Source organism: Oscarella lobularis, chromosome 5 (assembly GCF_947507565.1).
Source record: "Oscarella lobularis chromosome 5, ooOscLobu1.1, whole genome shotgun sequence".
Classification (NCBI taxonomy): domain Eukaryota; kingdom Metazoa; phylum Porifera; class Homoscleromorpha; order Homosclerophorida; family Oscarellidae; genus Oscarella; species Oscarella lobularis.
Genome location: NC_089179.1, coordinates 1,214,038 through 1,238,651, shown reverse-complemented (window position 1 = coordinate 1,238,651; position 24,614 = coordinate 1,214,038). Strand labels below are relative to the sequence as shown.

Below are 24,614 nucleotides of genomic sequence, written 5' to 3'. Positions count from 1 at the left end.
CAGACCTAAGGCAACAATTAGGAGTACATTCATCCTTCAGGTCGGAGACTGTACGTGTGTATACGTTTGCACTTAGTCTCAACCAACGGTGATCCATAGCGTTAGTGACTTATAGAAAAGATATATAACCTGAGACGCACAGGCACACACACGCAGTGAAACCATATTTACAATCCCGTAATCAATAGTTCAATAACCCTAACTGAAACTAAACGTCTGTGGTGGTGCGGCTGTTCGTGTGGGCAGCGCTAGCGACACTTGCCGGCTCTGATATCGTGCGAGCAAAGCGCGAGCTGCCTGAGCTGCCTGACGGCGACGGCAGATGACCCTGCCCGTGCCCATTACCTGAACCCAGTCGAAGAACCTTGGGCCCGCTCTGCATGAGACAGAGCACATCTTGAACCGTTCGCTTCAAATCCGCGAACCACACGTCCATTTCCGGCTTACTCTACGGTAGCAGACAGCAATTGCATTGAGCTCCCTGCTGCGTCTCATCTACTCTTTATCTTACGTCGGCCTTCAGCAAACAATCGTTTCTGCCTCCTTTCATTACCAGCTTGATGCAGTATTTGGCTCCCCTCTGTTGGGTCTTCGTCACCGCCGTGACCATTTCCATAGTCACCAAATTCGAAGCTTCAAGCTAAGAGTAGAGACGCTGACAAAGATAGTCTTCTCGCAATGCTCGTTTTGAGTCGTACGTGCTGGTCTTCGCTCCATTCCAGTCGATTGGGATACAAGCGAAAGTAGCGGCGTTCCCACGACGCGAATCCGCGCTTGCTAAGGTATCCCTCGAGTACGCAGTCTCCTTTCAACGTACGAGAAGGATCATACAGAAAGGCTAAGAAAATCACGCCAATGCCTTAGTAAGCGGAACGCGCGGTCTGTCGTCTTACATGGATCAGTGGCTGATCGTCTTATCTTCGACAAACGCTTGACTTCTGTTTTATCGTATTCGCCGTTGACGACGTCAAAAACGGACGTTGCTAGACGACGACGTGACTTCGTTTTCTTCTATAGGTAAAGGAGCTCACTGCATATTTCTTCTTGCCAACGGGAAGATACGACGAGATCAAAGTCCTTCCACTGTTTCTGATCTTCCTCTGTCAGCTAGAAAATCAACTTCGTCACGAAAGGATCTAAGGGACGCGATGCCACTGTACCCTTATGCCTTTGACGTCGTCGTCATCAAATTGTCCAATTTGAAACGAGTCCATGGCATTCACCTCGCCGCGAGGCGGCACAAAAGGCGGATCATACTAAGAGAGGGAAAGAAAAAAAAGGCGAACAAACTCAATAAATTCATCTTTTCACAAAAGTATATAACCCAGAACTACTATGTAACCAACTAAATAGGACAGAAAAGAATTCTCAAAGAAGGTTGATGAATAGAAAGCGTCGAAAATTTACACAGCCGTCTCCACAAAACCGCCACCGCCGACCCCAACGTCGCCGCCAGAAATGACGTCGCCGTCAGCGCTGCCATCATATCTACTGTCGTGAGAAGTCCCTTTTCCATCGCCAGCCTGACCGACAAAAGCGCCATCGGGCTTAGCCGCGTAGTCGGCGTAGATTGCATAGGTTAGAAGAAAGGCGTGCAGTCGAAAATCAATAGCAAGTGGAATGAGAACGCCTAGTAGAGGCTCGACCCAACTCAAGTGCAAGTCGTGCACGAAATGATGTTCGTCGACGCCAAACTCTTCGCGTTCAATCTGCATGATGAAGAGACTCATCGACGAGATGACGAGCAGACCAAAGACGAGCAGACTCGCCAAATGGTCCGGCTTCCGTAGCCAGAGCATATCTTTCATGTGAAAGAGAATGATGACGACAAGTTGCAAAACGGTTGCGATGGCACCGAAGAACGCGTTCAACTGAGGCCAAACGTCAACGAGAAAATTATCCCTATGTTTGACGTAGAGAGCAAACGTCACGATGTAATACAAAGCCGCTCCAATGCCAAATATCGTCGTTGCAATGAGCTCGGGATCGGAGAAAAAGTCGCGTAGTCGGGTAAGAACCGGTTGATAGCCTCGACTCCACGGCAACGCGTACTTAGGCAGACATATGACGACACAGCAAAATATGACGACGCAATTCATAAAGAATTCCGGCACGTATCGCGCCGGCTCGTCGGCGTTGCCGCGCAGTCGCAACGCCCATCCTAGCACAACGGGTGGCGCCAAAATGATAATGAGTGCCGGGAACGAAAGTGATTGGCCGAGCGCCATAGACGCGATGTGCTTATTGGTGATCGGTTCCACTTTGATCCGGTTGCCGTCATCGGCGGCGAGCGCGTGCAAAACGACGCCGTAGTGATGATCGCGACGCTTTCCGAAGGGAACAATGCCTTCGGATAAGGCACGAACCATCGTCTTTCGCGTGCCGCCCATTTTCGACGGCGACGACGAATAGCCACGCCGCTTCGCTTCGACTTCGGTCATGTGATCGTGCCAGACGGCGGAGACTTCGTGACGAAGCGACTGAATCGTCGCCGCCGTCGAGAGCGTGTCGTCGCCGGACTTGGCGCGCGGAAAACCGATCATGAAGAACATGAGCGCGGAGAGAATACGCAGCGCGACGATCGACGCGCGAAAGATCGGCCGAAATATGACCCAGACGTCGCGACCGAAAAAGATCTCGTTATCGGGTTCGATTCGACAGGCGGTTTCGAGTAGAGCGTCGAACCAGAGAACGAGATTGATGATGGCGAGCGCGCGCTGAACGCTCAACAGAATCGTGCCCTCGCGAACCTTATTGTGCGTCCGATGGTTCACTTCATAGACGAGATACATTCCTTAGGGAGGAAAAAAACACTTCTATAATTATGGTACTGTATAGTATTTCGATTCGCGTCAAACCTTGAGCGACGTAGTTGATGCCGCTTAGGACCGCGTGAGCCATCTCCTGTCCCGTTCGATCGCATCGTATGAGTTTCTCGAGAACGACCATGTCGTAGAGAAGCGCGAGCGCCGTGCAGGCGAATATCGTGCCGCAGATGCGTCGATAATTGGTGCTGTGCGAGTCGCCGCCGCCTCGTAGAACGCTCGTGCTCGGCTTGTGACGTTCGTTGATTCGATAGGAGAGTAGGGACCAGTTGGCGACGATGCTCGCCGTGAAGACGAGACTCATGTAGACCCACGCCGATTCGCTGCGATCGCTGTTGCCGAAAATGACGCCGTCGCGACGCGGCGGCAGCGGTGACGGTGTCGCGTTCGCTGTCGGTTCGGTCGTTAGCGCGAGTACTTCGTCCGCTCGACAGCCGTGCGAGTCCGAATAGGCACCGCACTCGACGGCGCCGTTTGCGGCGAAGAAGCGATTCACGTCGACGAGAATGACAAATACGGAAGCGACGACGGCTAGTCCGACGAACGCGAATGCGACGATTTTGCGCAGCAGCGCGTATTCCTCCGTAGGGCGATCTTCGACTGGCGACGGAACCCGCATAGCGACTCCGGCCGGCTGAGTTCCTCACCTCCCCTTTGTGTTGTGTGTGTGTCCCGCCCACTTATCTTAGCGTACGTAAGTGCACGTGTGTACTTACTCGAAGGGCGTGTACGTCACGCCAATCGACGTTTTCGAAGAAAGGATGGTTTTTCACTTCCTCTGGGCTGCGTATATAAATCAACGTGCTTATCGCTCTAACAATGGCGCTGTTCTTACCCTTCGCAACCGAGTCTCTTCTCAGGGTTCTTCACCAGCAATCTTGTAACCAAATCTTTGACAGGGTCTGACCAACTAACTGGACAGGTGACCTCCTTATAGAACGTCTCATTTGTACAGAACTGATGACAACGCAATGACTTACCGAGTGCAATGTCTCTCTATCTACATCGACTTTATCTCGTCCTCGTCCATGTTGTCGAAAAGGGTTGTGACTGCACACATATATAAATACCAAACAGATAACGTGTAAGGCTCACCCGCAGAGCATTTTGTACAGCATGCATCCAAATGAAAACCAATCCGAAGTGCAGTCATAGTATTGATCCTTGGTCAACACCTCTGGTGCCATATACCCGTGAGTTCCACTAAGAGATTACGTCAATCACGCATACGATAAAGACATTACTTCTATTACACTCTGTCTTTCGGCTTTTCGCCTTCTCGCACGGTGCATGCTAAGCCCAAATCAGATATTTTTAGGTGGCCTTCTTCTGTCAGTAAACAGTTTGCTGGCTGTTCCGAAAGAACGCTAGTCAGAAGACCCGTAGAGAAGGAAAACTTGACCATTACCTTCAGGTCTCGATAGACAATCTTCTGATTGTGTAGGTGTTCCAGGCCAAGGAGTATTTCTTGGGCATAAAAGCGAACCTTGTAAGTTACATCTCTTGATTAGACACTCGTCTGTCTGTATACACAAACCTGGTTCTCCTCAAAACACTTGTACTGAGACAGGTGATAGTGCAGATCACCGCCTTCGCACAAACGACAGCACCGCTAGTCTCTTGTGCACCAAGAGCAAGACTGTTTTCCTACCGTTCATGAGATCCAAGACAAAACAGAGCTTCTCCGGCGTTTGAAACGCGTACGTCATGCAGACAATAAAAGGGCTATTAACCTTGAAGAAGCAAAGCAAGACCCTCCCCATTCCATTTCTCTATTGTTGTTTGGCTATCGAGACCGGTACCTGAGCCAAAACGTTTCTTTCGTTCATAGCCGCCTTCTCGCCATTCTTCAACTTGAGTCGTTTCTTGTCCAGACACTTCATCGCGTACCTGCAACCACATCCTTAGAGGAAGCATACCAAGGGCTATGTAGGTTACTTACATCATGCCGGTATCACCCTTACGACATCCGTACACTTCGCCAAATCCGCCGCGGCCAATGATTCGATGCATGACAAAGTCTTGCATTGTTGGCTGAAGGAAAAATCTACTTGTCTATCTGTCTTTGGGTTGGTGTCTATTTATTATACTCACGTGGAAACTGCATTCCAGATTTTTCCACTGACAGAAACGAACGTAGAAACGACTAAGCAAAGCACTTTTCACGTACAAACAAGGTATCTGTAACTAGCTAAAACTAACCTCATCAAAAAATTTTCAAATAAATTCTTTTCGCTATATAGTATTTTTTCTATCTCTACTTTATACGGCTGGCAACCACAAGATGAATGTGATGATAGGATGCCTGAAACGTACAGCAACGTTACCTCAAAAAGACTGTCCGCAATTTCATGTCTCTGAAGCCGGCCTTGAACGGCCTCCAACGCACGCTGAGAATATTTCTACCAAAACGAGTGTGAGGGACCTCGCTCTCTTTCTCCGCTGTCCTTACATGTTCTCGAACCAGCAACCCAGCCATTACGTACGTATCAAAAATCTTTCTCGCTTTCTCCAATCGCTCTTCCGCATTCTTCAACACCTCGAACTCCAAAATCTAAAAATAATATTGAGAAACACAGCTGACAGTGGAGAGCCCACAAACCCACAAATACAAATACACACGAAACTACACACACTACGATGTACTGTACCTCGTTGTAGAACAGCGGCGGCGTGAAGTCAACTTCGGCACAGAAATCCAAATAGAAACGAGCGCCTTGGGGAGGTCGCAAAAGAACGACGAAAGTGACTAATTACGACTGTACAATGGCCATAGTAATCTCGTCGTCGTTCGGCAATAGGCGCCTAGTCGTCTGCAGGGCCCAGGTGCGCCGTTGCGAGAAGCGCGAGAGACGCGAGGTAATAGTATACGTGTCTTCTAGACGGTCTCAGCGGGGAATCGAACGGGGAAGGGCTACGCTATAAACGAGGAAGGCGTATCGAACGAGGGCGAAATTCGCCCTGCTCCGGTTTTTTCTCTCGCGTCGTCTACGCTACCGATTTTCTGCTCGAAAATGCAGCGAAAGTTCGTTTCGTTTCGCATCGCCAAGTATTTGTGCATGACGCAGTGAATGCTAGAACGTAAGAACGTTAGGACGTTCGCCAAAACGCGTCGCGAGGGACTCGCGACTTGTCTCTTCCCCTTTCGAACCTCGCGTCAGGCAAGACAATTCGCTTGGCGACTTTTGTGGTCGCCGGCTCGCCTCGCGATTTGTCGACAGCCAGTAGGAAAGAAACATCGGCCAGAACGGACTCCAAGTCGGCCATGACGTCCACCGCCTGCTGCGCGACTCGTAGATTGGGCCGGGGAACTCGTCCTTCCGGAAGCTATAACGCACGTTTTGTGACGAACTCTACCTCCACAGGCGTGACGTGCTCTACTGTACAGGCGTGACGTAGACTCTATTTTGAATGGCTGCGGGAGGCAAGCAAAGACCAAAGCGCGGTCGCATTGATTAAGTTAGAAGTGAACCCCGTTGAACAGCCCTTCGGCTGAACTTTACTACGTTCTGCTACCAGGAGCAGTATTTTGACAACGAGTCACCGTACGGCTTCTATCCCTGGGGCACACACGCATATTTACACAGAGAAATGCGGCACGTGCATTCCCAAGCAATGAAGTTTTTTTTAGTAGTACGAATCTGTATTTGAGTGCAACGCATGCTGACAAAACGTCGGAGTAAACAATGAAGTGCATAGTTATTGTCGCCAGGCCTTTGCGAAGATTAAACTAGAGTGCAACATTCAAAAGGGTTCTAATCTACAGCATCTAATCTGCCTCTTATTCAATCATCATCCCATTCACTCTTACGTACACTGATTTATGATCAGTTCCATTTTTCCCCGAAGAAGACACGTTAGGCTTTCTCTTCTAAAGACGACTCGTCCTCCTCGTCGCCGCTCCACTGGTTCTCCACGCCGCCTGCGCGCGGCGGGGACGTCGTCGCGTCGGAATCCAGTTTCACCGACGCCTTTTCATCCTCCTCCAGCTGTATCTTCGTCGAATAGAGGTTGTTCGCCGCCGCTGGCGGCTTCGCTGCGACAGCGGCGGAGCGCAATTGCCGTCGCTTTATGCCGAATATGACGAGATTGATGGCGAGAACGACCAAAGCCAGGCTGACTAATCCGATGACAATATAAAGAGCCAATTGCAAGCCGCCCGAGCTTTTCTTCTCCTTTTCGCCGATTCCCAAATCGTTACCGTTGTTGTACGTCTCCGTAACCTCGTCCAATCGATCCGATTCGGTCGTCAATTCGGATTCAGTCGACGCAGTCGGCGTCGTCGCCGGGTCCGTCGGCGACAGTGCCGGCGCATTACACGAATGCTTCTTTTCGAGCACTTCGCTCACGCGATCCATCGTCGTCGACGTGTGCGCGGCGAGATAGAGCAGTGCAACGCACTTGTCGACGCGCGATAGCGCGGCGTTCAAAAAACGATCGACGTGACGACGGAGACATTTTCCAAGGGCGTGCTCCAAGTCGCCTCCGTCCACCTCCGGTCGCACGGGCGACACGATCGTCGAAACGCGTCGCGGCGCCGGCTTTTGGTAGCGATCTTCGTCGTCGATCGGTAATCCGTCGTCGGGAAATTCACCCGATCCCGATCCGCCCGATCCCGATTCGCCCGATCCCGATTCGTCGTCGTCATCGCCGCCGGATCCGCTTTCTCTCGGCGGCGGCGGCGGCGCGGTCTTTTCTACGCCGTACGCGACGGCGAGACCGCGCGTCGCGCTCAAATCGACGAATCGCATCAAATCGAGCGCGCGTATGACAGCCACGGCGTCGAGCGTCGTCCAACGTCCGTTCACCGGCATTTTCGCGACAAATCGCATCGACATCGCGCGCGCGTCGTCGTTCCAATTCGTCTCGCCGATCCGTTCGATTCTCACCGATTGCTTGTGGGTTACCCAGTCGCAATCTTTCAGCGCGTTCGGCGGCGTAAACATGCGACTCTCGGCGATCGCGTCTTCGATGCTCGTTTCGAGATCGTTCAACCAACGGGAAGACGCGCGCTCGGACGATCGCGCCGTCATCCAAACGATTTCGTTCGCTGTAGAACAAAGAAGAAAGGAAATCGCACGCGATTCGACGAAATGTTTCTATTCTCGCACGTTTAGAATTACAAAGGGCGCGGTGGAATATTCTCTCGTTTCCCCCCGCCTTTACTCGTTTTAGGAACCCCCTGTTCGCTTTTTTTTTCGTTTCGTTTACTCGTTTTCTTCTCGTTTCGATCGCGTATCGACGCGTCGCTAATAAGCGGCGTCGTGTGAACGCGCGCCTATCGTCAGCGGCGCTACCCTCGCGGAATGAAAACAAACTGTCTGGGACGGGATTCTAATCAGAGACATCTGTCTTAGGTCGACGCCAAAACCGCGTTAGGCCACGTCTTGCGGTCTCCCGCGTTTCCTCTTTAATCTCGGCGTAGATTTTTTCGTCAGCGTTTTTCGCGAGGAGGATGGACGTATTTCAACATGGCGACGCGAGGAAGTGAGGTCAAGGCAAGGCGCGCGGTTTTAGACGGTTCCATCAATAATGTGAGGCGCTACGGCGCCTGTGAAACTACCACGAACGGAACGTCGAGCGCGGTGGCTTACCGAATGTGCTCGTGACGCAGAGTAAAACGATCCCCAGCGCCGTTCTTTGTATCATCTTCGCGTGAATCTTGGAGCGGCTAGATGACTTGTCGAAGGTTTCGTGAGGCGATAGTTTTGAAGAGGCGTCAAGACTGGTTTCTCCTACTGTACTGAGTACTGTACTGTACTGTACGAGAGAAGAGGGGGTGTACTGCGGGACGTCAACGTGCATGCGCGATTTTGTTCCCGTTCCGCCGAAGGTCACGCCCCATCGGCAGGGATATTGCCATTATGTCATCTTCCGATTCATTACCCTGGGAAAATGCAATTCTCCATCGTTGCAGCTAAACTTCCACGCGCGTTGATGCAATGTGACCTCGTCATATCATTTCTTTCAAGTTTGCTAAACGATCGGAACGGTTTGTCTTTGCTATCGCGCGATATACCACAGCCACGCCCCAAACCCACATAACACACTAACATTTTTTTCTAAATACTTTCTGCGTTCACCGCGTTCTCTTCTTTGGATCGGAGTCGTAGCGACTGGTGCGCTTGCATCGACTGCTCCCAGTTCTGTCCATCGAACGTTTCCCATTCGACCCGTTCGATCGTTTCCGGGTCGAGGCAGTGGACGGCGACGCCGTAGCCGTCCGGATTGGAGCGCGGTGTGTAGAAACTCTGCACGCCACACGTCGAGCAGAACGTGTGCTTTGCTTGATGCGTATTGAACGTGTACGTCGTAAGATCGGCTGCGCCTTGAACGAGTTTGAAGTGAGAGCTCGGCACAATGAAGTGATGATTCTGTTTCTTCGTGCATACGCTGCAGCTGAATCGTCCCAAGCAACGTTAGGTCTTAGACTAGCCTAGCACAGGACTCCTACAGACTCACTTGCAGCGAATGCACTGGAGTACAGGTGGCGCCTTCACTTCGAATCGTACGCGGCCGCAATGACAGCCGCCGCGATGCAGAGCGAAGGTCATTTCTCAACGAGTTGCATGTACACTTCTTTTACGGCGCGCGCTAGCGTGTACCAATATTCAATAGAGTATCCAAACTCAATTGGTATTTGACGTTTGACTGCTGGTTTAGATCAGCTGCTTCTATTAGTTGAGCTAAAAGTGCGATTAAAATATCTAATATGTCACACTATCACTCTTCTCCAAGCCTCGTCAAGGCGTGACCGTGCTGTTTTTGTAGAATTAAATGTTCCTTGAAAATTACGTATCAATACGTATTGTCTTGCGCCAAAATTCCGCGATACCTTGTTAAGCAACTTTATCTGGTCTTGCAACTTTGTCACTTCCTTCGTTCTTTCACTAAGCAAAACGCTCGCTCGATGGACCCTCCTTTCACCCAACTAGCCCAAAGATTGACTTGACTCTAATCACCAGAAAAATTTTATGCAAACCTTGACTTCGTGCTGCAGTTGCTGTAGTTCACTCGGAGCAGGCGACGGATCACAAGCCAATGATGACAGTCCACTGTCTTGCGTCTAAGGCAAACCACGATGAATGCGCTGCTACATCAGAAAACCAATCGGTAGCACTTGCCTCAGCGCTATTATCACGAGGTTGCGACTGATTTTCCACGTGCCCTCTCTTTCGCATGTCCGCCTTCAGCTGCTCGTTCTCGGCTCGGGTTTGCTTCAACTTCATTTGCAAGCCTCTAGCCAACTGCAATGCCGCACGAGCTTTCGCCGCGTCGGTCGTCGTAGCAGGAGCCGACGGAGCGGCAGAGGTCGTGCTGGCTGTGGCTGCGGCAGCCGCCGAACTCTCCTGTGATCACGATATTAGATGCTTTTCAATTTTTTCAACCAAAAAAAACAACCTGAACGACTTTCTTCATTTCTTTCTCTAACCTTTCAACCTCTCTTTGATGAGCCTATAAACAACGTTATCCGCAGAACAAACTAGCAAGTGAGTTTCATACAGCTCTTTCTGCTTTCTGTTGAATTTCCAAACGCCTGATCACTTCCTTGGCCTTCCTGTTACAAGCAATTGCAACCGTAAGAAAAAGACGTGCAATAGTTGCCAAGCAACCTTTCGACTTCGTGACTGTTTTCTTCTTGTTGTTTTGACGTGAATCGTTGGTTTTCCTCCTCTCGTCGCAGCTGAATTTCTTTTTGAAGTTCGCGAATTTCGTCATTCTAGAGAAAATTCGTAGAGGATGTAGCATCCCAAACAGCTAGCTGCAACAAACCTTCTCCTTGAGATGCCTTTGCAATTTCATTTCAATTCCCTTGGCAGCTTGCTTTTGCAGGCTAGCTTTTCCCGCCGCTAACTCCTACCCCAACAGTTTGATGCTCTGCCGCCTCGTATAACCGGTTCTGTACTTGCCTTTAGAACTTTCTCTTTAAATGCTGTCATCTCCGCCGCTTTCTCTTCCATCACCTCTCCTTTGATTTTCTTTAGTTCCGCCAACTACCAAAGACATTCGCACAAATTTTCTTTCTTTCTCACACAAATCGCACCTTGTCTCTGTGCATCTGACTCACAGTCTGCCGCTCCTTATCCAAATCTCCTTTCAATTCGGAATACTGTCGCTTCAATTCGTCGCAAGCGGCTCGAAGTTGAATCTAGTAATAAACTACTAAGAAAGAAACGAACGCGCAAACAACGAACGAACCAAAGCGGCTTTCGGTGTGGAGACCGACTCTCTGCGTTGCCCGCCAGCGGGAGCCGAAGACGGTCGCTCGAGTAACGCTTGGGAAGAAGCAGAGCCAAGTCGGGGAGTTCCGGGTCGACTGCGTCGTCCCTGGCTAGCAGACGACGAAACAGCTGTGACCAACGAAGTTATTCTGCGACATTCTTCGTTGATTTCCATCAGAAGTGATTTTTCCGTCAATTCGTTTTTGGCTAAGAGCTAAAGGGCATAGACTGAAATTTGGCTAATAGCTCTGGAGAAAGGAGGAAATCTCACGTCTCGATCTTTCTGCTGAAGACGACGTTCATTTTCTTTTGTCTGTCGAACTTCGTCCTCCAGTCGACGCACTCGTTCCTTGAACTTTTCCAAAGCACTGCGATGTTCCTGCACGCGCGGGCGCAAAAAAATAACTCGAAAGTGGCACATCAGGATAGACAAACCAGTTCTAATTTGTCTTTCAGCTTGTCAATCTCTTCGCGCCTGGCTTGTCGAATTAGATCCTTTGCCTTGGCTATTGCCCTCAGCTTCTCCTTATTAGCCTGCTTGGCAATTTGCTTCTGTTCTTCGAGTTCCTACAGACAAAAAAATCGCATGTGAGACACTTTCTCTTTCGCGGTTGACGTTCCCGTGCCTGTCTCAGCGAGTTGATAGTTGCTTGTAGCAATTTCGCCTTTTGCGCTTCTTTGGCTAGATTATCCTTTATCTCCGTAATAGAACGTTGTTTATCTTCCATAATCGTTTCGCGTTCCTTGCGCAATTCCTGCTCGTGCGATCGCTCTTGAAGCTGCTTTTGTCGTTCCACCGCTTTTCGAACCTTATGGATTGAAAGAAAACGGTTACACAGAAGTAGATTTAAAATTTTAAAAAGTTACGACACTCGATACAAACCCCACGGAAGACGGCATTAGTACCGTTCAAAAGTTTTGGGCTAGTATGATCAAAATCGGAACCGGGGCCCCTTTCGCGTAGTTTGACCGTTAAAATGTCAAAAAACGCGTCTCTTGCACGTACCAAACTTTTAAAAAATTAAAAAAAGTTACGACACTTGATACAAACCACACGGAAGACGGTGCTATGGAGGTTTATCCGGTATCAGAGGTATCTCACAGGCGCAGCGGAGCTAATGGACTAGGAAGGCCGGAGCCCTTGTCAAGGTGGGTCTCCAGCGTGGCAATGCTACCATCATTCTCAACAAAATCAAGGCCATCTTTCCATGCTCGGCGACCCGCGCCTCGTCACTTCCCGCCAACACCGATATTCGGTGCTTTGGCAGTGACCTTCACTAACTGCATCTAACTTCGTCTCACACATACCCCTTCCCTCTTTTACATTTTCGTTGGTCGTAATAGTCTGCCCTTACCCGTTCTGTCTAACCCACCCCTTCATTTATGTTTACCGATAATATACTAACTTGTCAAGTGAGGCGAATGACCAGCCACCGGGCCATGATGGTCAAACCCTTGGGGAGAGTTTCCAACTCCCTTCTATCCTAGCCAAGAGCTCATGCTCCTGCTACTGATAAGTATATGGAAACGCTGGGTATATATATAACAACCCTGCCTGGGTCACTTCAACTGCAGCTATGCACACAAAAAAACACTCTTAATCGGCCGCAAATACGTTTCTGACAACAAAAACAAATGAATTTTGTCGCAAATCAATCTAGAAACGCGAAAAAAACGACAATATAACGCGTGCCACGTACGAAAGGCACGCCCTGTCACGCTACATACTACATATATGACGTCAGTTGTAACGCATGACAAAATGCCCCATACGAGCAAGTAGATGCGATGAATCGGCCGCGAAGTGCATTGTGAGTCTATTCTAAAGACATTTGATCGTTCTTTGGAGGCAAAAAGCGAAGGGATGCGTAGTAACGACAATAAGCTTGGTCAGCAAAATCTAGGTGATATATGCCGCCTCTATAGCCCTGCCTCTATAACCATATAGCGGAACGTGCGCTACACATAGCGGGATGCTTAGCTTACTGGGATGCTTAGTACTGTACTAGCGCGCCGTGCGCCGTTTCAGTCGTTCCTTACGAATCGGAGTAAAGGGGAACGACGGAAAACAATGTTTTCAGTCGTTCCTTATGAAACGATGCTGGGAGCCTAAAACTTCTGAACGGTAGGTAATGCAGTGACATGCCTGCTCCTGAGCTTGGTCCCTCAACTTTTGTCCAAGACTTCTGGCAGACTCTTCCTGCTGTCTGAGAGTTGTTTTCAAGTGCTTGACTTCTCCTTCTTTCGTCTAAAAAGCAGTATTTATGCATCAAGCGAATCTTCCTCTCTCTTTCTCTCTCATCGTACTGCTATCATCTTCTGGAGCTCTTCGATTTGAAACAGGTATTTTTTCTCAGCTTTAGCAACAAGAGCATCTTTTTCTGTCAGCTGTTTATTCGCTTCTTTCAGTTCAGCGGAGAGGGCGGTTGCTGCCTCCGCTCGTTCTCTCATTCTGACGTTTGCCTTCTGCAATTCCTTATCCTTCATCTAAAACACGCACAGTCCAAACGCTCACTAGACAATGTACCTCATACCTGAACGCTCCTTTTCAGCTCATCTAGGTGTTTAGCGCTTTTCTCTTTCAATTTTTCAACCTCGCTCTCTTTTTCCTGCAAGAATCCCAAAACCGTGCTGGCGAGCGAAAGAAAGGAATTTTGAGTCGGCTCACTCTGACAAGCCTTTGCTTCAGCACTTCCAAATCAATCGATTTCTGACTCTCCACCTCTTCCTTCACTTTTCCTATGGCCGTCATCTTGTCGCGCAAAACCTCTCGCAGCTGCCTCTGTGAACTTTCGTACTCCTGAAAACATTTTGGCCCATCGAAAGAAGCACTGAATCGTTCTCTCTTCGCACTACCTCTTTCAGTTTTTCATATCGTTCTTTGGATCGTTTCTTCTCGCCGAACAAGTCTTCAACCGCTGCCTTCACTTGCCTCTTCAGTTCATCCACCTCGCGCTGTTTCTGAGGCAAATCGGTTTTGAGTTTATTACGCGCGGCATCCAGTTCAGCCCGCAGATGAGTATTCTCCTGCAGCACTTTTAGGTACTGAAAAAAACAAAATTCCAACAAGAGACGGACACAACTAGGTATACCCTTACCTCTTCCGCTGCCTTGCTGTGAGATTGACCAAGTGGACTCTAAAGGCACGCACAGTTCTCCCAACAACGCTTTTGAGAATAAAAGAACTGACCCCTTCTCTGAAGCTTCTTTTTTCTCCGAGAATAGTTTCAAGTTTATCCAATTCCGTCTTGACTCGATCTCGTTTCCTGCTTAGCGAGTCGATCTCGTCTCTAAAAAGTGAAAGTGAACTCGCAATTTCACGTCGGCTGAAAGCCGGCGCACTTTCGATCTTTGCACTTTGACTGATGCTCCATCAGCTCGCTTTCCACTCTCTTCAACTCCGCCTTATTTCGAGCCAGATTCATCTGAATCAGATGAACTTCCTTTTGAGCAACCTATTGCAATACGCGTCGTTGCCATTAATTAAACAACTAGAGAAGTTTTTAATTAATAATAAACGACGCGCCTCTTTCTTCTGCGTGATGTCCACCAATTCGCTCGTGGCTCCTTGAATGCCTTCGACGGTCCTCTTCAATTGCTGCTCGCTCTCTTCCACTTGCCTTCCCAATGATTCGTTCAGAATTCCTCCAAGGGGCGACTTGTTCTAGAAAAGAGAAACGTTTCATTTTGGCCTTCTAGCGTTTCCTCTGCGCGCACTTTTCCATTTTCCAGCTCGCACAGAACGGGCGTAAACGACCAACGCTTTTCAGCCACACTCTAATATAGGGAGAATCCCATTACATCTGCGGTGTGCTGTACTTAGGCGTACCAATTCACTGCTACTTCCACTCTGTCTTCCCGACCTTTGAGATCTCTGCGACGGCGACGGCGTCTTTGTCTTGTTACCACTCAGCGTCTCTTCCAGTGCCGCCTGGGCGAGAGCCGCCTCGTCGGCCAACTTTTCTGACAACCACTCGTCATTGGCGGATTCGTTTACTTGACTATGAACAGAACTGTTATTATTACTATTTACGCTACGGTTATTGTCGGCAGGCATTTTATGAGGCAGTGACGGGAGCAAGTCAGTAGAACCAGCTGAGCTAGAACGAGTCTCGCTTCTCTTTTCAACGAATTGTGAGCTAGTCCTATTTTTCGATTTTTCATCGTCCGTCTCCCACTTCTCCTCCTCCGTCTCCTCCTCCGTCTCCTCTCCCTCGTTGCCGTGCAACGAATTCACGGAAAATCTCTGCGGCCACACGACCGCGTCCTTGGCGAATTCTTCAGGCTGAACCCGAGCCGTTTCCGGAAGATCGACGCTGCTCTCCTGTCGAAAAAATCGATCCGGAATGCGTCGACCGACGTGCTCGCACTGAAAGCCGAGATTCGTAAGAATGTCTTGGGGCGTGAGAGGCGCCGTCTCGGCGCTCAAATCACCGCCATCATCCAAACTGCAAAAACTCGACTGATGAGACATCCGCAGCGGCGGCGGCGGCGCCGGCAACGACGACGACGACGACGACGCGGCGATGCGTTTAACGCCATCCGCATTGGAATCCACGACGTAGGATGCGTCGACAGTTTCACCGGCACCCTCGCCTTTAGCGCGGCTGAAAGCAAAGAGAAACGTTGCAGGCTTTCCGTAGACTACGTGTATCGAAAGCCTACAACGTTTCTTCTAATTCGTTAATAAGGCGCTTCTGGTTCTACTGACATGCACCGATTTATTGGATGTTTGGGTTAGAGTACCAACGGGGTGCTTTGATTGCAACTCACCTCAAGCTTGACTCGTTGTGTAAACCATTATCTGCATTTGAATAAGCAAAGACACTCGTTAGTCGGAGACAAGTTGCTACTTACAAGGATTCTTACGTTCGGATTTCTTAAAACTTTGACGCTCGTCAAAGGAACTAGAGACCGGCGGATAGATACATCATGCAAAATTCCTAATTGCGACATATTTACCTTGAAGTTAGAGAAACTTCCTTGTCTCTAGTTGCAGTGAAACGATGAAGAGAACGAAAACGAGAAACTGGACAGTCACTTTTAAGCAATATCAATCTAAGATTGCAACGGTTTTTGCTTGCCTTCACTTGCTGCCTCTGAACCCAAATCTTGTTTCAAATCACCGACGCCAACACTCGTCTTCCGCTCCCCGTCGACATTGGCATCCATTTCCAACGTATTCAAATCAAGATCTACATCCTCCAACGGAAAATCGTCCTCGTCCGTCAAAACTCCGTACGCCGCCAAATCGATGTCTTTCGACGGTGAAAGATTGGCTAGAAATTTCTGACTCAAACTGTCTTGATTGTTGTCGTCGCCGTTCGCGGACGCCCGACTGTCGTCGCAGCTCTTCTCGATATCTTTCAAATATTCGTCCAAATCCAAGGCCAGACTATCGTCGTCGGCGACGGCTACGGCGCCTCCTGGTCCCAGTTGCTCGCGAATGCTATCGATAAAATCGTCCGTATCGTCGTCGTCGTCGTTGTCGTCATGGGCACCATTCCACTGACGGTTGCCGGGCTGATCCAAGTTTTCTAACTGGACACAAGCAACAGACGTAAATAGCTAAATCCTTTCCTAGTAGCCCAACCCACGCACGGCACAACAAACAAACGCATTAGATCGTACGGTACCTCTTTCTCGAAATCCTCATCAAAGTTGTCGTCGTCGTAGTTATAATCTACAGACAACGCAGCGTTAGGTCAGAGAGGAGCGTGGGGGGAGGAGGGGAAAAAAGACTCCTCGTGATTGGCGTAGCAACGCCTGGCGTTTTCTCACCGGGCGAAGACGAAGCCATGATGTATAGCCTCGAGAGCGACTCTGTATACGCGTGCTACGTCGGCTCTCCGAGAGCAACAAGAAACGCCTACACTTCGCGTTCGACGGTCCGCGGCAGCTCGTTTACGAGAGCGGCGCGACGCAGCGTTACCCGGACAGGAAGAGGTTCGTATCTACAACAGAAAGGTGGAGATCGAGTTGGAGTGAGCTTCGTGGGCGAGGCGATGTCTTTTGCTGGATGCTCTCGCTACGCATGCGTTCGTTGGAGGTAATTTGATGCCATTTTTCTCCTGCAGAGGAGGCAGGTCCTATACGGGATTCTCACTATACATTTTGGTTCGGGAATCTCTCCTGTTATGGCCTTGTCTCAGTTCGATTCGATTCCACCGATGATGTGGAAACCCGACGAAAGCAACGATCGAATCATGGATGAATTTAGAAGGCAGATAAACGCCGATTTCAATCTGAATCTGAGTAAGACGAAACGAAAACTGCGAACAAGGGGGAGGGGCTATATCGTTCGATTGTCACGCGATTGAAGAATCCTACGATGACCTTTGGAAATGGTCGACAGAGAGCTACGCCGACTTTTGGAAATCCTTCTTTCACTTTTCAAAGATCTTAGTCAGCAAACCGTACGACGAGGTGCGCGGCTATTCTTTCTCCACTCGCGCAGAGCGACTTTTCTCTTTCTCGCAGGTCGTTGACAGGAGCAAAGAAATCGTCGACGTTCCCGAGTGGTTCCACGGTTGCAGGATGAATTACGCAGAGAATTTGCTTCGATGTGACAGAGGTACAGACGCAAAAACGGCATATATTGTGGCAGGTACATAGAAGTCTGAAAAACAAAAGAAAGCTAATGATTAGAAATAATCTAGGTGAAAGCCAAGAGGTGAAGCGTGTGACTTTTGGAGAACTGAGAGAAAATGTTCGAGTCTTGGCTCATGCCATGAAAGACTTTGGCATCGGAGAAGGAGATCGTGTTGTGGGTAGGTGACTATATGTGACAACGGTCAATTGATATTATATCTATTTCCTTTTTCAGGTTATCTGCCGAATTCTGGACTTGCTTTGGAAGCAATGTTGGCTACAGCGAGTCTTGGAGCCATTTGGAGTTCAACTTCTCCTGATTTTGGCGTCGCTGTGAGTAGACTTTTCTTTTTCTTTCTTCTCTTCATGTCATTTCTATAGGGCGTGCTTGATAGATTTGTTCAAATTCAGCCAAGATTGATTTTCTCCGTCAACGCTGTGTGGTACAACGGACGAGCGCACAATCATTTAGAAAAGCTGGAGCAAGTAGTTAAAGGTTAATGTGCGCTTCCTTAATTAATAATTAACCATTTATTTTTTTCTATTGTTACCAGGTCTGAAGTCCGTTGAAAAAGTCATTGTTCATCCTCACGTCGGTGAACTGAAAAATGACGCTTTGGAGAAAATTCCTCATGGGTATGTATAATAAGGGGCAAGGCATTTTTCTACCTTCACACTCATTTTCCAGGGAACTGCTGTCTGATTTTATAAAAACGGCTGCCACAAACCCGTCTGAGTTGACATTTGCTCAAGTGCCTTTCAACCATCCTCTGTTCATAATGTATTCATCGGGCACGACTGGCGTTCCCAAGTGCATGGTTCATTCTGTTGGGGTGAGAAGAGGAGAAAGCTGAAGACCAATACTGAGGCTGTCATATTTTTTCACAGGGCACGCTCATTCAACACTTGAAAGAGCACGTGCTCCATGGCAACATGAACAGCAATGACCTTTTGCTCTACTATTCAACCGTACGTATATTAATGATGTATGGCTCAATAACCTATTATATGTATACATAGACTGGTTGGATGATGTGGAACTGGATGGTCTCTGCTCTCGCTGTTGGAGCCGGCGTTGTCCTATATGACGGCTCGCCTCTCCTCCCGACGCCCACCATCTTATGGGATCTTATTGATCAGCTTGGGTATAGTTCATCCGTATGGACGTACGTACCCGTGTATTTTTCATTCTTTTACACCAGTATCACTATTCTTGGGACGAGTGCCAAGTGGATTGCCGTTCTCGAAGACAGAGAAGTCAAACCACGTGAGACCATGGCAGTGAGTCATCTAATGAAAGGCGTCAACTGTTTTTGTAGGAAACACCCATAAACTGGACTCACTTCACACTATCCTGTCAACCGGATCTCCGCTGAAGCCTCTCAGCTACGACTACGTCTATAATCACATAAAGAAAGACGTGATCCTCGGTTCCATTACTGGTACGTACGTATGAAATTAGGTAAATGAGTTGATTTAAATACTCACTTCCTTCTCAGGAGGAACTGATATTATTTCTTGCTTTGCTGGTCAAAATTGTACTATTCCCGTTTATCGCGGTGAAATTCAAGCACGAAATTTGGGCATGGCCGTCGAAAGTTGGTCGGAAACGGGAACGCCTGTCTGGGGAGAAAGTGGAGAGTTAGTCTGCTTGAAACCCTTTCCGTCTATGCCGACGCACTTTTGGAACGACGACGATGGAATCAAATATAAGAAAGCCTACTTTGCTAAATTTTCTGGAGTTTGGACTCACGGCGATTTTTGTGCTGTGAATCCCAAAACTGGTGGCATTGTTATGCTTGGTCGCAGGTGAGAAAGATATTTCTTCTTTTCACGGCGGTTATGATTATTGTAGCGATGGTACACTGAATCCCAATGGCGTTCGCTTCGGAAGTGCTGAAATTTACAATATTGGTGAGTCGGTCAACTGTGGCTCTCCAATACGATACCCGTTTGCTTCAGTTGAGAGCTTCAGCGAAGTACAGGATTCTCTCTGCGTGTCTCAGTCACTCCAAGCCGGTCTGGAAGAGAGAGTCGTTCTTTTTCTAAAGATGTCTGGCGAGCACGAGTAAGAAATATCACTCTCGCTTTACCTGGTCTCTTACTGCAATATCCTTTTAGATTTAGCAGAGATTTGGTGACGAAAATAAAGACGAGTATTCGCAATCAATTGTCAGCTCGCCACGTACCGACGTTCATTCTCGAAATCAAAGATATTCCTGTATAGGCGAATCCGCAATTCGCGTGCTTCATTTATCCGCGTGTTTTTCTTTTAGTACACTGTCAGTGGGAAGAAAGTGGAAATTGCCGTGAAACGAATTCTCTCTGGTCAGGAAGTGACCAATCGGGGCGCTCTCGCCAATCCCGCGTCACTCGATCTTTTCTACGACATTCCACAGCTGAACGTAGTAAAACGATCTAGCTAGACGAGCTATAGAACTTTTCTTCTGATGTATGCTTGTAATATTTACCTGTTTGTCCCTGAAAATGAGTTCCCCCATCGTGGGAGAGAAAATTCGATTAGAAGCAGAGGATCTTCCGGTTCTTCCGGTTCTTTCGGCATTAGGCTATTAGCTGTAGGGAGCGACAGAATGGCATCGCCGCCGCACGGCCTTGGCTTGAGCGCTCGTGTTTCTGACTTCTCCGACGCTCTCTTTGGCGAACTCGGGCTCAAGTTAGACCGAAAGGAAGGCTACTACGACGACGAAGACGATCACTGGAGCCGTCTCGTCGACAAATTGGGCTTGGGAGCGGACAAGAAACGCGCCCGACTACGAGAAAACAAAACCGAATGGATATTGCGCCGGTGGAGTCACGAAAAACCGGACGAAAGCACGGGCCGGCGTCTCGTCGAGATCTTGAACGATTTGGGACGACGCGACGCGTCTCTCGTCGTTCAATGTCACTTGGGCGAGGAGTACAGGCCGGAGCGCAAGGAGATGGACGATCTTTTCGAGGCAATCGACAACGCTGCGCGATTCAATGACGTCAAGCGACTGGGAGAACTGATAAACGATACGAACGTAAGTGCATGGCGCGGACGCGGCGACGAATCTCCCCAGTCTCCCATATGTTCCTCGTCGCGCGACGCAGGGCGAGGAAATCGAAAGGGAATTCTCCACGAAACCGTGGTCTCCTCTGCATTCCGCTGCCGGTTACGGTCACCTGCCGGCGGTCAAGTTCTTGACGGAGAAACGCTTTTCCGTTCACAGGTAGACGCAGGGCGCCGTCCTTTTGTTCGTCCGTTTTCCTTCCCCTTTCTACAACAGGAAGAATTACCTCAACGAAACGCCGCTTGCCGTCGCCGAGCAAGCGAATCATCAGCATGTCGTCGAGTACTTGAAAGAAGCTGGTGAGTTCGCGGAGAGTCCGCTTTGACGCGTCAACGTCTATCGTGCCGGGGGCGTTTTCTTTCGAAGAACGATCGAATCCCGTCGAACAGTCGACGACGACGAGGCAAAGAGGCTTTTCTATCGCTCGAGGAAAGCTCGATCAACTCGTCGTCGATGGTAATTTGGCCGGAATGAGAGAACTTCTCGAAACTGACGGAAGCGATCCCAACGAAAGCGGTAGGTATAAAGTTGCAGCGCAGCGCGCGTCGCTGTCGCTGTCATCTGTCGCTGTCCAGAGTTTTTCACACGGGGTTTCACACGCGCTTAGGTCAGCGTTATTGGGCGCCGATTCATAGCGCCGCTGCGCGCGGCAATTTCGACGCCGTGAAACTGCTCGTCGAATATGGAGCCAAGATAGACCAAGTGTACGTACGAAGTATTGTCGTCGAGACGCCAAATATCTCTAATTGATTTTTTTAGCAATTTTCGTTCCTTCATTCCGGAAGACTGGGCTCGATTCCACGGGCAGCACCAAGTGGCGGACTATTTGAAGGCAGTGAGACTGAGTCAGAGAAAGTCTCAAACGCCCAAAACAAAATCAGATTCAGATTCAGGTAAACGAGAGAATTGTTGCTGACGTAAGAAATGACGGTTGCCTTATCTTTCAGCAATGCCAGCCCATCCAGACATCTATAGTGAGGATGACAGGGTGACATCAGGCACGATTGTCAACAAAACGATCACTGTTCGACGTCTGAGCAGAAACGTCGATCCCGAAGAGTTTCTAATCGAAGACGAGGACTTGGACCACATTCGCGAAGGCATATCAAAGCAGCTGAAGATAGAGGTAGCAGATCTGTGGGACGCGTCATCGACGTCACGGAAGGTCATCTCGACAGTGAAAGATTTGACCGAAACGAAAGACATCATTGCAGTTACGCACGACGAGAGTCTGGAGGCCGAGCGGAGTCTCAGCCTTTCAAGCGAGTTGACGCAAAGTAGGAGATTGGCACCAATATCCACGTCTCAATATTGTTGTTCATATATAGAAAGTATTCTTCGCCGTCTGCCGGCAGAGCCGTATGTTCGCGTTCATCTGTATTGCAAGTACTGGTCGAGAAATGCTGAGATTGTTGAGTTCGACGATGGCGAGGACATGGAGTTGGTTGTCAAGCGAGCGAAGAACCTGTTTCACGTTCCCATCATTAGTCTTCTCACCGTCGACAAACTGTCGCGAATTGTGTCGACGTGCGTTCTGAAACGGCACGATCGCGTCATTGCAAAGTGCGACGGCGACGAATTGGCGTCCGTCAGAAAACGCCTCGGTACGATCGACGCACGCGACGAAAACAACAAAAAAAAAAGGCGAACCTTTTCATTGATTTGTTCGTAGGTAAATTCGAATTTTGCTCGAAAGCGTCGGCGAAATTCGGTCGCGACGGCGGAAAACTGATCGACACAGCGTCCGGTGCGATGGTCGATGTACCCAAAGGTGCAATCGACGACGGCGAGGAAGTCGAAATTCAAATCAAAGAGTGCGTGCCGACCATTCGCATGGACGTCGGCGACGACAATCTCGTCCCAATTGGCGATCCCATCCTGATCGAGACGAATCCGCCCGGATTCGTTTTTCATAAGATGGTCACCTTTCGCATACCCCATTGCGGTCCGACGTCTCACAAGGCGCCGAAGGGCGAGATTAACGTTCTGACGGCGTCGCACGACGAAGACGATAGGCGAACGACGACGTCGTTTCACAAGCTCTCCGTCACCGAGTTCGACGTCTACGATCGATACATCGGCATGGAGGCGTCGCATTTCAGCTTCTTCTGGGCGTTCATTTACAACGTGATGACGTGGGGCGAGTGCGTGGCGAGCGTCTATTCGCCGCCGCCGCCGGTCGTGAACGCTAGTAAGGAGTTTCAAATCCAGCTTCTTATTCATCCCAATTTGCCTAAGTATTACCGGGTACGAAGAAAAAGTCGCCACCCGACGATCCAGAGAACGCTTTTTTTCTTCACTTTAGGCCGCCAGGAAACAAGTCCTAAATGATTACGTCTGTCGTCATACGCAGTGCTATTTGCTTGGCTACGAAAGAGACACTGATGTTACCGTAGCAATGAGTGCGTCGAACAACTGGAACATTGATCCATGTCAGCAGGTGGGTTGCTTATAGTCTGTTTCGTCTGAAACAATCTTGCTTGCTTGCTTCCATAGAGTATTCCGTTTCGTTCGGTGTGGCAAAGAGCGCTGCTTCCCTGCGAGGAAGTTATAGTCCCCGCTGATGTCAGATTTCTTGTCAAATGGACGGGCAATGGCTTTCCGACGTCCCCCGTCCAAGTAACACTGAACATTTCGGGAGAATCTCGAGTTGAGTTAAAGCTCTTGGTGACACCTGTCGGCGGCGAGGTCAGTACCTAAACGCCTTTATCTATCATCTCTTTTTTATCCCTATCCTGATGACAGGTACACGAACTAATTCCCGAGGGAATCGTAGCGAGCATTGCGATGAAACTCGACCGTGCCGGAAACGAGGACTGGCGATCTCTTGCCGCTATACTAGATTACTCATTCGCCCAAGTCGATGAATTCGGGCAGAAACCGAGTCCGACGGCCGCGCTCCTGCGGCACTACGCGCAACGAAACGACGTAATCGATCATCTGAAGCAAGCACTCGAAGTCATGCATCGAAATGACGTTCTTGAGCTATTGAATAATGCCGCCCTCCCAGAATAAGAAACACGTAACTCGTGCACCTTGCAATAGCAAGGAAAGCAGAACAGGATAATGCGCAAATGACGAAATAAAGCAGCAGCAGCGATCGCTTTCGTTTTTTTCCCCCTACAGTACTACGCTTGCCTGTTGCTTACCTATTGGATGACACACCAGCGTCTGACGTCCGAGTTGTAGTCGTCGTCGTCGTCCCGGCTGATGTCCACCTTATTTCGACCCTCGGGTTCGAATTTGAACTCGAAGCCTTGACGCTCGTAAAAGAGGAGATACGGCGATTCGGCATCGACGCGACTCTCGTCGATTTCCTGCGCAATATCGGTGCAACTGCCGGTCAGGCACACGAGAGAAAAACAAACCTTGCACGAGCTGTCATTAAAGATGTACCATTTGTCGGCTTTGTGATTCTTAGCGTAGGTAACGTAATGACCTCCGCCCATAATACCGGAGTGAACCTAGGGAGAAAGACGTTCGTTGACAATAGAACGAGGGGTCGTCTTACGCAGACGGCGTAAAGGTTGTAACGGTGACCGATTCGCGATTCTTCGCCGTTCGCGTCAGATGTCGCCGTTGTCGGCCGATCCAAAATTTCGAAGTCGTTGGGAGCATCAGGGTCATCCTCCGGGGTCGCTTTTGAATCTTGCTTTTCATCAATTGTCTCCTCTTCGTTTCCGCCTCCTTCCTCTGCAAGCGGCGGTTTTTCGCGTTGCAATGACGGCGACTGAAGCACTTCGACGACGGCGGGAGCGGAGGACGATCCGGCTGATTCTCCCGCTCCGGCCGCTGCTTGGGGAACGAAGACGTATCGCGACGGGTCGAAATCGTTCTTGAGGAATTTCACGGCTTTGTGGGACTTGACCCAACGCCCGTTGACTATTTGAAACCGCTTCAGGTGAATAATCTACAATCACGTC

The 24,614-nt window shown here is 49.4% G+C and overlaps 7 protein-coding genes and 1 long non-coding RNA gene across 11 annotated transcripts in view; 2 read left to right on the top strand and 6 right to left on the bottom strand.

Moving 5' to 3' along the window:
* Window positions 1–96: 96 nt before the first annotated feature.
* Window positions 97–6,138, bottom strand: LOC136187874 (G protein-coupled receptor kinase 3-like). Its single transcript, XM_065975594.1, has 23 exons — window positions 5,977–6,138; window positions 5,823–5,899; window positions 5,477–5,541; window positions 5,278–5,379; window positions 5,153–5,227; window positions 5,028–5,095; window positions 4,920–4,971; window positions 4,768–4,859; window positions 4,628–4,715; window positions 4,477–4,558; window positions 4,363–4,415; window positions 4,234–4,311; window positions 4,079–4,176; window positions 3,921–4,028; window positions 3,806–3,875; window positions 3,661–3,755; window positions 3,542–3,608; window positions 1,161–1,256; window positions 1,032–1,107; window positions 894–983; window positions 699–838; window positions 512–640; window positions 97–448 (listed from the first exon to the last, which is right to left on the bottom strand). Exons 1-23 carry the CDS (start codon window positions 6,090–6,092, stop codon window positions 209–211), a joined length of 2,157 nt encoding a protein of 718 aa, XP_065831666.1. The 5' UTR covers window positions 6,093–6,138; the 3' UTR covers window positions 97–208.
* On the bottom strand, window positions 1,295–3,561 carry LOC136187876 (uncharacterized). Its single transcript, XM_065975596.1, has 2 exons — window positions 2,859–3,561; window positions 1,295–2,794 (listed from the first exon to the last, which is right to left on the bottom strand). Exons 1-2 carry the CDS (start codon window positions 3,442–3,444, stop codon window positions 1,404–1,406), a joined length of 1,977 nt encoding a protein of 658 aa, XP_065831668.1. The 5' UTR covers window positions 3,445–3,561; the 3' UTR covers window positions 1,295–1,403.
* Window positions 6,139–6,505: 367 nt separating the features above from the next.
* LOC136187063 (uncharacterized) lies at window positions 6,506–8,601 on the bottom strand. Its single transcript, XM_065974574.1, has 2 exons — window positions 8,420–8,601; window positions 6,506–7,875 (listed from the first exon to the last, which is right to left on the bottom strand). The coding sequence occupies exons 1-2, from the start codon at window positions 8,472–8,474 to the stop codon at window positions 6,683–6,685; spliced, it is 1,248 nt and encodes a 415-aa protein (XP_065830646.1). The 5' UTR covers window positions 8,475–8,601; the 3' UTR covers window positions 6,506–6,682.
* Window positions 8,602–9,440: 839 nt separating this feature from the next.
* On the bottom strand, window positions 9,441–17,102 carry LOC136187453 (trichohyalin-like). 2 transcript variants are annotated; one of them, XM_065975053.1, is made up of 31 exons: window positions 16,829–17,102; window positions 16,684–16,730; window positions 16,132–16,588; window positions 16,010–16,076; window positions 15,917–15,954; window positions 15,821–15,851; window positions 14,877–15,654; window positions 14,765–14,824; window positions 14,574–14,711; window positions 14,390–14,502; window positions 14,238–14,337; window positions 14,146–14,184; window positions 13,904–14,092; window positions 13,716–13,847; window positions 13,582–13,656; window positions 13,355–13,534; window positions 13,194–13,295; window positions 11,674–11,856; window positions 11,483–11,614; window positions 11,319–11,426; window positions 11,025–11,261; window positions 10,870–10,974; window positions 10,736–10,819; window positions 10,599–10,682; window positions 10,439–10,545; window positions 10,329–10,383; window positions 10,227–10,280; window positions 9,950–10,174; window positions 9,808–9,891; window positions 9,661–9,756; window positions 9,441–9,608 (listed from the first exon to the last, which is right to left on the bottom strand). In XM_065975053.1, exons 1-31 carry the CDS (start codon window positions 16,845–16,847, stop codon window positions 9,549–9,551), a joined length of 4,179 nt encoding a protein of 1,392 aa, XP_065831125.1. In that variant the 5' UTR covers window positions 16,848–17,102; the 3' UTR covers window positions 9,441–9,548. The 2 variants fall into 2 exon arrangements, with proteins under 2 accessions (XP_065831125.1, XP_065831126.1); XM_065975054.1 differs by having other exon boundaries at window positions 14,877–15,048; window positions 16,829–17,099.
* A 38-nt stretch (window positions 17,103–17,140) lies between these two features.
* LOC136187457 (acetoacetyl-CoA synthetase-like) lies at window positions 17,141–20,156 on the top strand. Of its 2 annotated transcripts, XM_065975059.1 has the most exons (17): window positions 17,141–17,302; window positions 17,370–17,473; window positions 17,528–17,654; window positions 17,707–17,817; window positions 17,874–17,971; window positions 18,020–18,134; window positions 18,193–18,274; window positions 18,327–18,471; window positions 18,527–18,607; window positions 18,659–18,783; window positions 18,841–18,905; window positions 18,958–19,080; window positions 19,138–19,447; window positions 19,494–19,552; window positions 19,601–19,706; window positions 19,760–19,859; window positions 19,915–20,156. In XM_065975059.1, the coding sequence occupies exons 1-17, from the start codon at window positions 17,185–17,187 to the stop codon at window positions 20,062–20,064; spliced, it is 2,019 nt and encodes a 672-aa protein (XP_065831131.1). In that variant the 5' UTR covers window positions 17,141–17,184; the 3' UTR covers window positions 20,065–20,156. The 2 variants fall into 2 exon arrangements, with proteins under 2 accessions (XP_065831131.1, XP_065831130.1); XM_065975058.1 differs by having other exon boundaries at window positions 19,494–19,706.
* On the bottom strand, window positions 20,077–23,045 carry LOC136187464 (uncharacterized). The gene is made up of 3 exons (XR_010669908.1): window positions 22,936–23,045; window positions 20,978–22,879; window positions 20,077–20,898 (listed from the first exon to the last, which is right to left on the bottom strand). It is a non-coding gene; the product is annotated as an uncharacterized lncRNA (long non-coding RNA).
* Window positions 20,198–23,792, top strand: LOC136187455 (uncharacterized). Its single transcript, XM_065975056.1, has 12 exons — window positions 20,198–20,661; window positions 20,732–20,850; window positions 20,908–20,990; window positions 21,058–21,207; window positions 21,299–21,395; window positions 21,451–21,584; window positions 21,639–21,968; window positions 22,020–22,295; window positions 22,364–22,938; window positions 22,997–23,131; window positions 23,188–23,379; window positions 23,437–23,792. Exons 1-12 carry the CDS (start codon window positions 20,230–20,232, stop codon window positions 23,704–23,706), a joined length of 2,793 nt encoding a protein of 930 aa, XP_065831128.1. The 5' UTR covers window positions 20,198–20,229; the 3' UTR covers window positions 23,707–23,792.
* The window catches only part of LOC136187451 (ubiquitin carboxyl-terminal hydrolase 32-like), a 7,155-nt gene continuing 6,191 nt past the window's right edge, over window positions 23,651–24,614 (bottom strand). For both annotated transcript variants that reach the window (XM_065975050.1, XM_065975051.1), the window contains 3 exons: window positions 24,203–24,601; window positions 24,060–24,155; window positions 23,651–24,008 (listed from right to left, as the gene is read on the bottom strand). In XM_065975050.1, the coding sequence (XP_065831122.1) occupies window positions 23,841–24,008; window positions 24,060–24,155; window positions 24,203–24,601 (663 nt within the window). In that variant the 3' untranslated portion in view covers window positions 23,651–23,840. The remainder of the gene's footprint in view (window positions 24,009–24,059; window positions 24,156–24,202; window positions 24,602–24,614) is intronic.